At 49.8% G+C, this 14416-nt stretch overlaps 1 protein-coding gene across 1 annotated transcript in view; it reads right to left on the reverse strand.

Moving 5' to 3' along the window:
* CYP20A1 (cytochrome P450 family 20 subfamily A member 1) overlaps positions 1-14416 on the reverse strand; it is a 72989-nt gene that overhangs the window by 30980 nt on the left and 27593 nt on the right. The window contains exons 3-6 of the mRNA XM_088465839.1: positions 10410-10576; positions 8367-8512; positions 6404-6571; positions 5648-5726 (exon numbers count right to left, since the gene is read on the reverse strand). Coding sequence (XP_088321965.1) covers positions 5648-5726; positions 6404-6571; positions 8367-8512; positions 10410-10576 — 560 coding nt within the window. The remainder of the gene's footprint in view (positions 1-5647; positions 5727-6403; positions 6572-8366; positions 8513-10409; positions 10577-14416) is intronic.

A 14416-nucleotide genomic window follows, 5' to 3' on the forward strand; every position in this document is an offset into this window, starting at 1 on the left:
ATATATATTTGATTGCTAGTCTGTCCAGCGAATGTAAGTAGAATATAGCTGTGTTCCCTCTTTATACTGCTTGCTTAGCGCACAGGCCTGGCATTATATTGGTGGTGGCACATAATGCAATACATTTCCAGCACAGAAAAACAGGGACGAGCTGAGGAGTAAGAGGCACAGAGCGAGGACAGACAGATAGTAGCTGCAGATCACAGACAGAGGATAGACAGTAGCTGCAGATCACAGACAGAGGATAGACAGTAGCTGCAGATCACAGACAGAGGATAGACAGTAGCTGCAGATCACAGACAGAGGATAGACAGTAGCTGCAGATCACAGAGAGGATAGACAGTAGCTGCAGATCACAGAGAGAGGAAAGACAGTAGCTGCAGATCACAGAGAGAGGATAGACAGTAGCTGCAGATTAGTGAGGAAAGACAGTAGCTGCAGATCACAGAGAGAGGATAGACAGTAGCTGCAGATCACAGACAGAGGATAGACAGTAGCTGCAGATCACAGACAGAGGATAGACAGTAGCTGCAGATCACAGACAGAGGATAGACAGTAGCTGCAGATCACAGAGAGGATAGACAGTAGCTGCAGATCACAGAGAGAGGAAAGACAGTAGCTGCAGATCACAGAGAGAGGATAGACAGTAGCTGCAGATTAGTGAGGAAAGACAGTAGCTGCAGATCACAGAGAGAGGAAAGACAGTAGCTGCAGATCACAGAGAGAGGAAAGACAGTAGCTGCAGATCACAGAGGAAAGACAGTAGCTGCAGATCACAGAGGAAAGACAGTAGCTGCAGATCACAGAGAGAGGATAGACAGTAGCTGCAGATTAGTGAGGAAAGACAGTAGCTGCAGATCACAGACAGAGGAAAGACAGTAGCTGCAGATCACAGAGAGAGGAAAGACAGTAGCTGGAGATCACAGAGAGAGGAAAGACAGTAGCTGCAGATCACAGACAGAGGAAAGACAGTAGCTGCAGATCACAGAGAGAGGAAAGACAGTAGCTGCAGATCACAGACAGAAGATAGACAGTAGCAGCAGATCACAGACAGAGGATAGATAGTAGCTGCAGATCACAGACAGAGGATAGATAGTAGCTGCAGATCACAGACAGAGGATAGACAGTAGCTGCAGATCACAGAGAGAGGATAGACAGTAGCTGCAGATCACAGAGAGAGGAAAGACAGTAGCTGCAGATCACAGACAGAGGAAAGACAGTAGCTGCAGATCACAGAGGAAAGACAGTAGCTGCAGATCACAGAGAGAGAGAGAGAGGATAGACAGTAGCTGCAGATTAGTGAGGAAAGACAGTAGCTGCAGATCACAGACAGAGGAAAGACAGTAGCTGCAGATCACAGAGAGAGGAAAGACAGTAGCTGCAGATCACAGAGAGAGGAAAGACAGTAGCTGCAGATCACAGACAGAGGAAAGACAGTAGCTGCAGATCACAGAGAGAGGAAAGACAGTAGCTGCAGATCACAGACAGAAGATAGACAGTAGCAGCAGATCACAGACAGAGGATAGATAGTAGCTGCAGATCACAGACAGAGGATAGATAGTAGCTGCAGATCACAGACAGAGGATAGACAGTAGCTGCAGATCACAGAGAGAGGAAAGACAGTAGCTGCAGATCACAGACAGAGGAAAGACAGTAGCTGCAAATCACAGACAGGAAAGACAGTAGCTGCAAATCACAGAGAGGAAAGACAGTAGCTGCAGATCACAGAGAGGAAAGACAGTAGCTGCAGATCACAGAGAGAGGAAAGACAGTAGCTGCAGATCACAGAGTATAGACAGTAGCTGCAGATCACAGAGGATAGACAGTAGCTGCAGATCACACAGAGAGAGGAAAGACAGTAGCTGCAGATCACAGAGAGAGGAAAGACAGTAGCTGCAGATCACACAGAGAGAGGAAAGACAGTAGCTGCAGATAACAGAGAGGAGACAGACAGTAGCTGCAGGTTACAGAGAGAGGAAAGATAGACAGACAGTAGCTGCAAATCAGAGAGAGACAGTACCTGTAGATCACAGAGAGGATACAGTAGCTGCAGATCACAGAGAGGAAAGACAGACAGTAGCTGCAGATCACAGAGAGAGGAAAGACAGTAGCTGCAGATCACACAGAGAGAGGAAAGACAGTAGCTGCAGATCACAGAGAGAGGAAAGACAGTAGCTGCAGATCACACAGAGAGAGGAAAGACAGTAGCTTCAGATCACAGAGAGAGGAAAGACAGTAGCTGCAGATCACAGAGAGGAGACAGACAGTAGCTGCAGGTTACAGAGAGAGGAAAGATAGACAGACAGTAGCTGCAAATCAGAGAGAGACAGTACCTGTAGATCACAGAGAGGATACAGTAGCTGCAGATCACAGAGAGGAAAGACAGACAGTAGCTGCAGATCACACAGAGAGAGGAAAGACAGTAGCTGCAGATCACAGAGAGAGGAAAGACAGTAGCTGCAGATCACAGAGAGAGGATAGACAGTAGCTGCAGATCACAGAGAGAGGAAAGACAGTAGCTGCAGATCACAGAGAGAGGATAGACAGTAGCTGCAGATCAGAGAGAGGATAGACAGTAGCTGTAGATCACAGAGAGGAAAGATAGACAGACAGTAGCTGCAGGTTACAGAGAGAGGAAAGACAGTAGCTGCACATCACAGAGAGGAAAGACAGTAGCTGCACATCACAGAGAGGAAAGACAGTAGCTGCAGATCACAGAGAGAGGAAAGACAGTAGCTGCAGATCACAGAGAGAGGAAAGACAGTAGCTGCAGATCACAGAGAGAGGATAGACAGTAGCTGCAGATCAGATAGAGGATAGACAGTAGCTGCAGATCAGAGAGAGGAAAGACAGTAGCTGCAGATCACAGAGAGGAGACAGACAGAAGCTGCAGATCACAGAGAGGAAAGATAGACAGACAGTAGCTGCAAATCAGAGAGAGACAGTACCTGTAGATCACAGAGAGGATACAGTAGCTGCAGATCACAGAGAGGAAAGACAGACAGTAGCTGCAGATCACACAGGGAGACACAGACAATAGCTGCAGATCACAGAGAGAGGCAGACAGTAGCTGCAGATCACAGAGAGGCAGACAGTAGCTGCAGATCAGAGAGAGAGAGAGAGAGAGAGAGAGAGAGAGACAGACAGTAGCTGCAGATCAGAGAGAAGAGACAGTAGCTGCAGATCACAGAGAGGAAAGACAGTAGCTGCAGATCACAGAGAGGAAAGACAGTAGCTGCAGATCACAGAGAGAAAAGACAGTAGCTGCAGATCACAGAGAGAGGAGAGACAGACAGTATTATCCTTTATTTATGTGGCGCAACAAGGGTTCCGCAGCCCCTTACAAAGTACAGAAACAAATGAGCACACAAGACAACAGTTAGTAACAGTACAGACAATGTAGGACAAGTACTTGATTTATAAACAATGCTGCATAACACCTAAATAAGCAGCAGGGTGTCAGTAACCAAGTGTTAGGTGCCATTGTAAATTAAAGTAAAAGTAAGGCAAGAAGCACGTGAGGGAAGAGGGCCCTGCTCGCGAGAGCTTACATTCTAAAGGGGAGGGTCAGACAAACAGGGGTGACACAGATGGGCTAGATAGGAAGGAGCATAGAGTAGTGGGTTAGGATGAGCGCTGGAAAGCATTGAGGAAGAAATGGGTCTTGAAAGCCCATTTGAAGATTAAGAGCCAGGAAGCCAAGAGATAGATAAAATTTGAACGAAGGCCAGGGAGATGAAAAAAAGGCAGATACTCGAAGAAGTTGGAAGAGGCAAATGTTGTGTTGAATGGAAAGAATGAGATGGAGGTTCAGAAGGTAAGAGTTGATAGGAGTGACACAAGGATAGCATGACCCCAAGACCACCACCATGAAAACCTCCAGGCCAGGGTGTGTGAGAGAATGTGAGGCCCCCAAAGGAGATAGCTGCAGGAGCAGTGGTTTCAGATGGGTAAATCCAGGGTTTGGTGATGGCAAGGAGAATCAAGGCTTTGCAGATGAAGAGCTCATGAGAGAAAGAGGTCCCGGGTCCTCAGAGAGAAAGAGGTCCCGGGTCCTCAGAGAGAAAGAGGTCCCGGGTCCTCAGAGAGAAAGAGGTCCCGGGTCCTCAGAGAGAAAGAGGTCCCGGGTCCTCAGAGAGAAAGAGGTCCCGGGTCCTCAGAGAGAAAGAGGTCCCGGGTCCTCAGAGAGAAAGAGGTCCCGGGTCCTCAGAGAGAAAGAGGTCCCGGGTCCTCAGAGAGAAAGAGGTCCCGGGTCCTCAGAGAGAAAGAGGTCCCGGGTCCTCAGAGAGAAAGAGGTCCCGGGTCCTCAGAGAGAAAGAGGTCCCGGGTCCTCAGAGAGAAAGAGGTCCCGGGTCCTCAGAGAGAAAGAGGTCCCGGGTCCTCAGAGAGAAAGAGGTCCCGGGTCCTCAGAGAGAAAGAGGTCCCGGGTCCTCAGAGAGAAAGAGGTCCCGGGTCCTCAGAGAGAAAGAGGTCCCGGGTCCTCAGAGAGAAAGAGGTCCCGGGTCCTCAGAGAGAAAGAGGTCCCGGGTCCTCAGAGAGAAAGAGGTCCCGGGTCCTCAGAGAGAAAGAGGTCCCGGGTCCTCAGAGAGAAAGAGGTCCCGGGTCCTCAGAGAGAAAGAGGTCCCGGGTCCTCAAGAGAGAAAGAGGTCCCGGGTCCTCACCTATGGTTGCGAGTTAATAATATACGCTGGGCACTTATATTATTCATTTCTGAAATTATATATAAGAATTACACCAGAGAAAGTGCCAGCACTGCGTTCCGCTGAGTGCCACCAGAAGGGAGAGCACCGTATATGGGATGTAGTCACCATACAGCTGGATGATATACCGACGGACATAATACAGACGGCTAAAGACAAAGGCGTCTAGATACCGACGTCTAATAGAATCCAGACGCCGATAGCCTGACAAGCCATTATCCCGATCGTAGGTTAGCGGGGATACGCTAGCACTTAGCTGTGGATGGGGGGTGGTTAGCTTTAGGCACCACAGGGTGGTCTTAGTGTTAGGTGCCCCCCCCGGGGGGTCTTGGGGTTAGGCGCCCCCCCCGGGGGGGTCTTGGGGTTAGGCGCCCCCCCCGGGGGGGTCTTGGGGTTAGGCGCCCCCCCCGGGGGGGTCTTGGGGTTAGGCGCCCCCCCCGGGGGGGTCTTGGGGTTAGGCGCCCCCCCCGGGGGGGTCTTGGGGTTAGGCGCCACTAAGGGAGGGTTAGGATGGGGAGAGGAGAGGGTTAGAGTACTTACGAGCCCCGTTCGGCATTTTAACACTTCTGTCTTTCACGGTCGGTTATTTGGTCTGCTGGGATTTGATCCGTCGGCATGCCATACCACACCCCCGTATATATATGTATCATAGTGAGGACCTGGGTCATGGGCTGCAAGCAATAATGTAGCTCATACCTATATCTTACAGATCTGTAATATAAGGCCACGCACTGACAATGGTCAAGCAGTAAATGGTGGCGGCAATAGACGGATCTGGGGCATTTTGCCACTAAAGCCCACGTCTGCGCAGTTATCTCACCACGTGTTTAGAGGACTGACTCCACCACAGCGCTGAGGAGAGGTTTGGTTATTACATGAACGACTTGTTGTCTTTTGTAAATGATGATTTTATTGATGTGACTATAAAAAATAAAATCACAACTCACCATTTTCATATTGTTTTTTCCGACTGGGGCTCCTTTCTATTGAGCCATCCAGGAAACCCTTCCCGATCTCTGACCAAATCTGAAACAACAAATCACCTTATCAGTTTAACAGTGACTTCCCACCCCCTGGGCCATTCTATAGACAGGCAGTGCTGCCACCAACAGGCTGCCTGTGGTAGTGCGGGGAGGAGGGGAGGCACGTACAGGACATGAACACTGGACCTCAGGGCTAGTAAGCTACAGGTACAGGCTGTCATACAACATACTCAACCAAATATGACATTTTCAGTGTTGGACTGAATTATTCTTCAAAGCACAGCTACACTTGTATGATACAAATATCTCACATTAAGAGTAAACTTTGGGTCGCTCACGGGTTTATGTATGAAATTCCATAAAGGACTTTATTTGGAATTATACAGAGGATAGTGCAATGCTCCAACCCACGTACCACCTCAGCGTAACCCACGTGCCCTTCTCCACATGCCCGCTCTGTGTAAGCCATATACCCGCTCTGCGTAAGCCACATACATGCTCCAATATTATACTTGAGTTTGCGGTGTCTTTAGAAACAATAAGGGTGTAACCAATATATTTCGGTGTCTAGAACAGAGCCCACCACACTCTAACACACAACGTGAGTGCGGATCTTTATTTCCCGTACGGTGCGGTGGCAGGAAGCGGGCGGGATGGTCTGTGAGCGATCCGATGTGCTTACGGTACGTACCCAGCCTGTCCCCTCAGCTTAGTACTCACGGCTTCATGGTTCTTGCGGAATCGGAGAACCTCCTGATCATCTTCAAAGCTGCTGCCCATTGCGGTCTGAGTGACAGATTTCATGGCAAACCCGAGCATGTGCTGGCACAGGGGCACGTGCTGGGACTGTGGGTATGAGCTCCACTTGGCCAGAAGCTCCTCAGAAAGCTGCAAAAGACCATCTGATAATCAGAATCACGGAGAGCACCGACATGAAACCTCGCACAAAACGAGAGGGCCGTAGTTATATTACTGCCGATTCCAAGCAAACAGATGACCGTGCAGGGCATACAGAATAGACTCAATACGCCCCAGAGCGCGATATACCTGGTGTAAGTCGTCAGTTCCTGTGAGACTCTGCGAGCGTCGGGCATCTTGTGTATCTGGGTGCAAATGAGTCTGTAAACAGAACTTGGCATGGAAAAAAAACAAAACTGTGGTTGTTGCATGGCAGCGCTCTGTATAGGAACTGGTATGAAATACCGACAGGAGACTGACGCAGGGTTAACACACCGACCCTTGTTGGTCAGTATGCTAACCCTCCCCCGCTCCCTACTCTAACCCTCCTACTATGGTGCCTAAACCTAACCTCCCCCTCCCTGCACCCTAAACCTAACCCTCCCCCTTAGTGCCTAAACCTAGCCCTCCCCTACTCTAACCCTCCTACTATGATGCCTAACCATAAACCCTCCCCCTAGTACCTAACCCTCCCCCTACTGCCTCACCCTAACCCTCCCCCCCATTCCGTTACTTACCTTAGCCATCATGGCGGTTGGGATGCCGGCGACGGAACTCTGACTGGCGTCGGTATTCTGGAGCTGGTAATTTAAGTGTCGGCATCCCAACCTCCGGGATGGAAAACGCATACCTTTGTATATTCTGGTTCAGAGACTCAGTTGCACACAGATATACAAATGACTGAACGCAGTCTCCTGGTGCGTCCTAGGCACATTGCAGTGTGACAGACGCATTTTCTGCAAAAAAAAGAGATGCAAAAAACAGGCCCGGCGCTAGCAGAGTCTCACGGGACCAGGCACAGCAAGAGGGGCTGCATCATGCCACCCCAGCACAGACGACTAAGGACACATCTGTATCTGAACAAAGTTAAATCATGGCTTAAAATGCACAGACATTACAAACAGCAACTGTATCGGCGTCGGTAATGTATAAAATAATACTATTGGGATCAATATACCAAAAATGATTAATTTCACACCATGTTCGCGAATTTGGAATTGTAGTCTGGTATTACTTTAGCCCTTCCCAGGCATTGAGGAGGGGGGGGGGGGGGGGGGGGGGTGAGCTACAAAAGCCTGGCAGCCATTACCTCCAGGACCCGTTACCCTCCGGGACCCGGCGTACCCGTTACCCTCCGGGACCCGGCGTACCCGTTACCCTCCGGGACCCGGCGTACCCGTTACCCTCCGGGACCCGGCGTACCCGTTACCCTCCGGGACCCGGCGTACCCGTTACCCTCCGGGACCCGGCGTACCCGTTACCCTCCGGGACCCGGCGTACCCGTTACCCTCCGGGACCCGGCGTACCCGTTACCCTCCGGGACCCGGCGTACCCGTTACCCTCCGGGACCCGGCGTACCAGTTACCCTCCGGGACCCGGCGTACCCGTTACCCTCCGGGACCCGGCGTACCCGTTACCCTCCGGGACCCGGCGTACCCGTTACCCTCCGGGACCCGGCGTACCCGTTACCCTCCGGGACCCAGCGTACCCGTTACCCTCCGGGACCCAGCGTACCCGTTACCCTCCGGGACACTGACATTAATGACAAAACTAGGTCCCAGTTTCAGGCATATGGGGGCATGAGGCAAATCTGTACAGGGAGTAGGGAAAGAAACGGTCGCAGTCTGAGACGCGGCTCTCGGCGTGCGCACCCCCCCCCCCCCCCACCATACCGCCCAGCAGTCTCTGGCTGACTGCGGTAACTTTACGTTGCGCAGGCGAGTACCTTTATTATTATGCTGAAGTTGCTTTGCAGGGACGTATTGATGGCGTTCTCATACAGCTTCTTCTGCAGGTGACTCTCAGTAGCGCCGCCAATAACCCCCGACTGGTAACCCAGGAGAGATTTCAGCATCATCTGGAAGGGGTCCGCTGTAGGAGGAGAGTAATTATCATTTATACCCTTCTAATGGGAATTGTGCAGTAAGGGAGAACATCCACCCGGGCTTCAGCATAGCACCGAAACCTTTCCATGTAAGCGCTGTTCCGGTGCTCAGTAAGCCGTGGCGCCACACTCTGCGGAGCTGGGTATACATTGGACATACATTGCTGTAAGAAGTGTACATGAAACATAGGAGTATATTTGTCCATATGCAGAGCTGTACGGATCTGGAGGTAACGCGCACATCATCGCGCCTGCTTTGCTTGTAGGCACCTGTCCTATACTAGCACATAAGATAAAAGGACATTTTGGCTTGGTCTGTATGCCCACATGTGTGTGAACCTACCTTCACTGAATTTTACCTACATCACGCCCTAGTTCTGCCTCTGTGTAATTGTAGATGGCCATGACTCCGCATTACCCGTATTTGCGTGCACCACTGTTCTGGGAATGCGCACTGTAACATCACTCACGATTCGCTTTGCAAACAGGCGTAAGTTCAGCTCCACATTAGCTACATTGTGGCTATTCCGCATGACGGCCGAATCAGCGAGGAAGGTAAGGTCGGTCTAAGTGCACTGATCAGATGCCTCACTAAGGAGGCCGACCTTAATGCTGCCCACACACGGATAATCGTATGCGGCATTGCTGTGCCCAGTGACCACGAGTTAGTAATTCTGCCTGGAATTAACAGCTAGTATAGTGCAAAGGTGACATCGTTTTTGGGCAGCAGGTAAGAGGGCATTGGAATGAGCCGGCCAGGAGGCAACAAGAATGAGCCGGCCAGGAGGCAACAAGAATGAGCCGGCCAGGAGGCAACAAGAATGAGCCGGCCAGGAGGCAACAAGAATGAGCCGGCCAGGAGGCAACAAGAATGAGCCGGCCAGGAGGCAACAAGAATGAGCCGGCCAGGAGGCAACAAGAATGAGCCGGCCAGGAGGCAACAAGAATGAGCCGGCCAGGAGGCAACAAGAATGAGCCGGCCAGGAGGCAACAAGAATGAGCCGGCCAGGAGGCAACAAGAATGAGCCGGCCAGGAGGCATCAAGAATGAGCCGGCCAGGAGGCATCAAGAATGAGCCGGCCAGGAGGCATCAAGAATGAGCCGGCCAGGAGGCATCAAGAATGAGCCGGCCAGGAGGCATCAAGAATGAGCCGGTCAGATGGCAACAAGAATGAGCCGGTCAGATGGCAACAAGAATGAGCCGGTCAGATGGCAACAAGAATGAGCGGGTAATATATTAGAATGTAACAGAATGTAACGCAACGCAACATAATATAGTATAATGTAACGTAACAATGTAATGTAACTTAATATAGTATAATGTAACGTAACATAATATAATGTAACTTAATATAGTATAATGTAACAAAGTAATGTAATGTAACACAATGTAATGTAAAATAACAATGTAATGTAACATCTAGTCATGTCTTGTCAGTGAGATAGTTATAGGAGGACACATCTGTAATACATGATCTTGTGCACGTCACTGCGTATCTAATGTGAATTGTGCAGAAATATCACAGTACGGTGACATATGGCGGCATTATACCCTTATTCTGGCTATCGAACTATATATGTTGGGAACTGACACTGTATGCACAGTATTTACTTTTTACCCCTCTTATTAATTATTCCGTCAGTAATCTTGCTTACAGTTTAGAAGGTAGGATGTACGGATGAAATCTCCTTCATTACAGTGAGAACGATAAACATTCAGAGCACTAATGATGACAGACACACGTTACGTTACCCTTAATGTAATATATCTAGCAGTTATCAAAGTTGCATTACCAAGCAGAGCCAATTACCCAGGGGCAACTCCATACATCAGTCTCTTGGGGCCAGACTCACAGATCTGGATGGAACCACTATAATACTCACATGTTTTATTAGGGTTGATGTGTTGTCGTAACAGATCCATAGACCCCAGGCTGACAACTAGTCGCCGACCAAACCAGAAGGAAGCTACAGGCCCAAACTTCTCATGTAAATTGACCAGGAACTCGTGCAAACTCCCGCTGTTCACAATGTCCTGCAGATTGCCATCCCTGTGAGGACGAGGCACGAGGTTACCAGTGGTATAAAATGCAAAGAATAAAACAGAAACACGTTTATCAATAGCAAATGTCAGAAATGAAAAATAATGGAAGTCATTTAGTCGTTTGTACTAGTTTTTCCTTATAAACGGTTCCAATATATTAAGTACATGACCCTGAAAAGTTAGTGGAGCAGCCACATAGGGAATGACAGACACATTACCAGTCACACAGCCAATGTAAGGATTGTGTTATATGGGGAATGACAGACACATTACCAGTCACACAGCCAATGTAAGGATTGTGTTATATGGGGAATGACAGACACATTACCAGTCATACAGCCAATGTAAGGATTGTGTTATATGGGGAATGACAGACACATTACCAGTCATACAGCCAATGTAAGGATTGTGTTACATGGGGAATGACAGACACATTACCAGTCATACAGCCAATGTAAGGATTGTGTTACATGGGGAATGACAGACACATTACCAGTCATACAGCCAATGTAAGGATTGTGTTACATGGGGAATGACAGACACATTACCAGTCATACAGCCAATGTAAGGATTGTGTTATATGGGGAATGACAGACACATTACCAGTCATACAGCCAATGTAAGGATTGTGTTACATGGGGAATGACAGACACATTACCAATGTAAGGATTGTGTTACATGGGGAGTGACAGACACATTACAAGTCACACAGCCAATGTAAGGATTGTGTTACATTGGATTTTGAATTAATTGTAAAAGGATTAACGGACACCAGCCCATGTACACAGTCTGCCTAGAATATAATCATGACAAAGTGTGTGTAAGACGTACACAATCTGTGTGTAAGGTGCGGGCAGCTTCGCCATGCTTAGTGTATATAAGGTGGGAATAGCAGCAGTAAGGACTATGGGAGGATTGTATGATAGGAATATGGGAAGAGGACTGACAGATATTACCATGCCTCTATTACTTACTATACACATAACTAAAACATACGGGATTGACCTAAGTGTACATTCTCTTATGTGTGGCCATATTCGGCATCACATATGAATACAATTCTGAATCAAGAATACATACAGGAAAACATTTTAGATTTACATTTATATTTATTATTTTACTAGGTACTGCCATGTGATGGGGGAGTTTAGCCTGCTAGACACACCTTATAGTCCAAACTATGTTTTGCATTGCTTGTATTGCATTAACCATGTATTTATTTTAGGTTTACTGTACAATTCTTAAATGTGGTCTTGTTGGGTTGCAGACGGCTACTATTGTGTAAACATGCCTTTTGTTTGTGTAGTGTTAGCGGTGTAATATGCCTCCGGGCTGCTGTGTCCATACACTGAGCCATATCTTGCTTTAGCAGACATGCTGGAGACACACATACTATAAGTGAGCCAGGACCTTGGGGAGGTTCAGGGCAGCCACTGTTAAGTGAGAACATGACAAGGCTTTAATAAGACTCAGATGCAGGGCAGAGGGGGTGTCTCACCCCTGAACAGTGCTGACAGTGATCGCAAATACACGCTATAGCGCATATTTTACTAGAATGTGAGGACCGAAAACTCACTTTTGCAAAATGGGTGGGTCCCCGGGGATGCGTCCTGCTGTAGCCAATCCGCTGGCTCCCAATCAAATGATTGATGTCTCCCTGGTCCAGCCAAGGAAGACTATAAAAAGTGGAGGTGGAGCCAGCCAGCCCAAGTTTAGCAGCAGCACCTTTCTCTTGATGCTGCAGCTTCCCCGGCACCCGGATGGCCCCGGCACCCGGCAGCAGGACAGGCCCCGGCGGGAGGACGCCCCGGCACCAGGACAGACCCAGTCTATAAACAGTGGAGGACAGGCCACAGCACCCGGCAGCAAGACAGGCCCCGGCGGGAGGACGTCCCTGGCACCCGGCCACAAGACAGAACCCGCCTATAAACAGTGGAGGACAGGCCCCGGCGGGAGGACATCCCTGGCACCCAGAAGGACAGGCCCCTGCGGAAGGACGTCACTGGCACCCGGCGACAGGACAGGCCCCGGCACCCGGATGGCCCCAGCATTTAGAAGGAGGTAGGCACGCGGCCAGGCCCCAGCGGGAGGACGTCCCTGGCACCCGGCGCCCGGCCAGGCCCCAGCGGGAGGAAGGCCTCGGCACCAGGAAGAGAGGTAGGCCTGGTAGATACACGACAGGTGCTGTGGCTGGTGGGGGAGCAGAGGATAACTACCTGCGGCTGCTGGCGCAGCAGTGCTGATGTGGCGGGAGGGGGTGTAAAGCCAGGAGCGGGTGGCACCAAATTAATTATAGAGTTCATGCCACCTGGTGCCTTTATCAAATGTACAACAATGTAGCAATAACATCTAATATATAACAGCAGTGATCGCAAATAATATGGGTGGGGGAGGGCAGCTACTACTACTTTAAGCTTCTCTTCAATCTACCCTTACCTCCTTCCTAGCCCCAGCACTGCCTGCCCCCAAAATCCTCCTTGCCCCCCCACTACTGCACCAGTTATTTACCAATGCCCCCTCCTACACACAGTACTGCCTGCCCTAACCCACTCCTTGCCCCCCAGTACTGCCCCAGCTGTCATCTCCCCTTGCCCCCTCCCTACCCCCAGCACTGCCTGCCCCTAACCTCTCCATGCCCCTAGTACTGCCACAGTTGCTATGCACCCTCACCCCCTCTACCCTAGCTTCTCCCTGCTTTTACCCCAAAGCTCTACCCCAACTGCTACCCGTCCCCAGCACTGTTCCAACTGCTGTCTGCCCTCACCCCCCATAATATGTAATGGGACCCAAAAACTGTGAAGTAGGACCCCAATTTTTACTTAAAGCGAGGGGTCCCTGGGACTCTCACATTTTTTTGTTCTGTGCGATCACTGGCTGATGTGAGGTTATGCCTCTGATTGAACAGTACATGGCTGCAACGGTTTGCACTTTGTTACTGTGTGTATCCGCCTAAAGCGGGCAGACACTGACATCAGCCCTTACCACCCATGAGTAGAGGAGTGAAGAGCGGCCAGCACTGTAAGTCACCAGTGAGGGACACAAGTGTGCCATTTGCCGTGTGTTAGCAATTTTGCTACATATTTGTACTGTACATCTTTATGTCTTTCACCTACTATATATTTAACCCTTCATTGCTTGTATCAACTAAACTTTACCAGATCAGGTAACAAATCTGTGGCACTGGCATAATTCCAATTACACAGAGGGTTAATGCAATTACTGACATAATGGGAAATGTACTTACAGTATATACATAAATGTGTAGCTGTCATGGTAACCAGCACCTGTCTGTGTAGCTGTCATGGTGACCAGCACCTGTCTGTGTAGCTGTCATGGTGACCAGCACCTGTCTGTGTAGCTGTCATGGTGACCAGCACCTGTCTGTGTAGCTGTCATGGTGACCAGCACCTGTCTGTGTAGCTGTCATGGTGACCAGCACCTGTCTGTGTAGCTGTCATGGTGACCAGCACCTGTCTGTGTAGCTGTCATGGTGACCAGCACCTGTCTGTGTAGCTGTCATGGTGACCAGCACCTGTCTGTGTAGCTGTCATGGTGACCAGCACCTGTCTGTGTAGCTGTCATGGTGACCAGCACCTGTCTGTGTAGCTGTCATGGTGACCAGCACCTGTCTGTGTAGCTGTCATGGTGACCAGCACCTGTCTGTGTAGCTGTCATGGTGACCAGCACCTGTCTGTGTAGCTGTCATGGTGACCAGCACCTGTCTGTGTAGCTGTCATGGTGACCAGCACCTGTCTGTGTAGCTGTCATGGTGACCAGCACCTGTCTGTGTAGCTGTCATGGTGACCAGCACCTGTCTGTGTAGCTGTCATGGTGACCAGCACCTGTC

The sequence above is a fragment of the Taudactylus pleione genome, unplaced genomic scaffold (genome assembly GCF_031769625.1).
Source record: "Taudactylus pleione unplaced genomic scaffold, aTauple2 ptg002175l, whole genome shotgun sequence".
In the NCBI taxonomy this organism is placed as follows: Eukaryota; Metazoa; Chordata; class Amphibia; order Anura; family Myobatrachidae; genus Taudactylus; species Taudactylus pleione.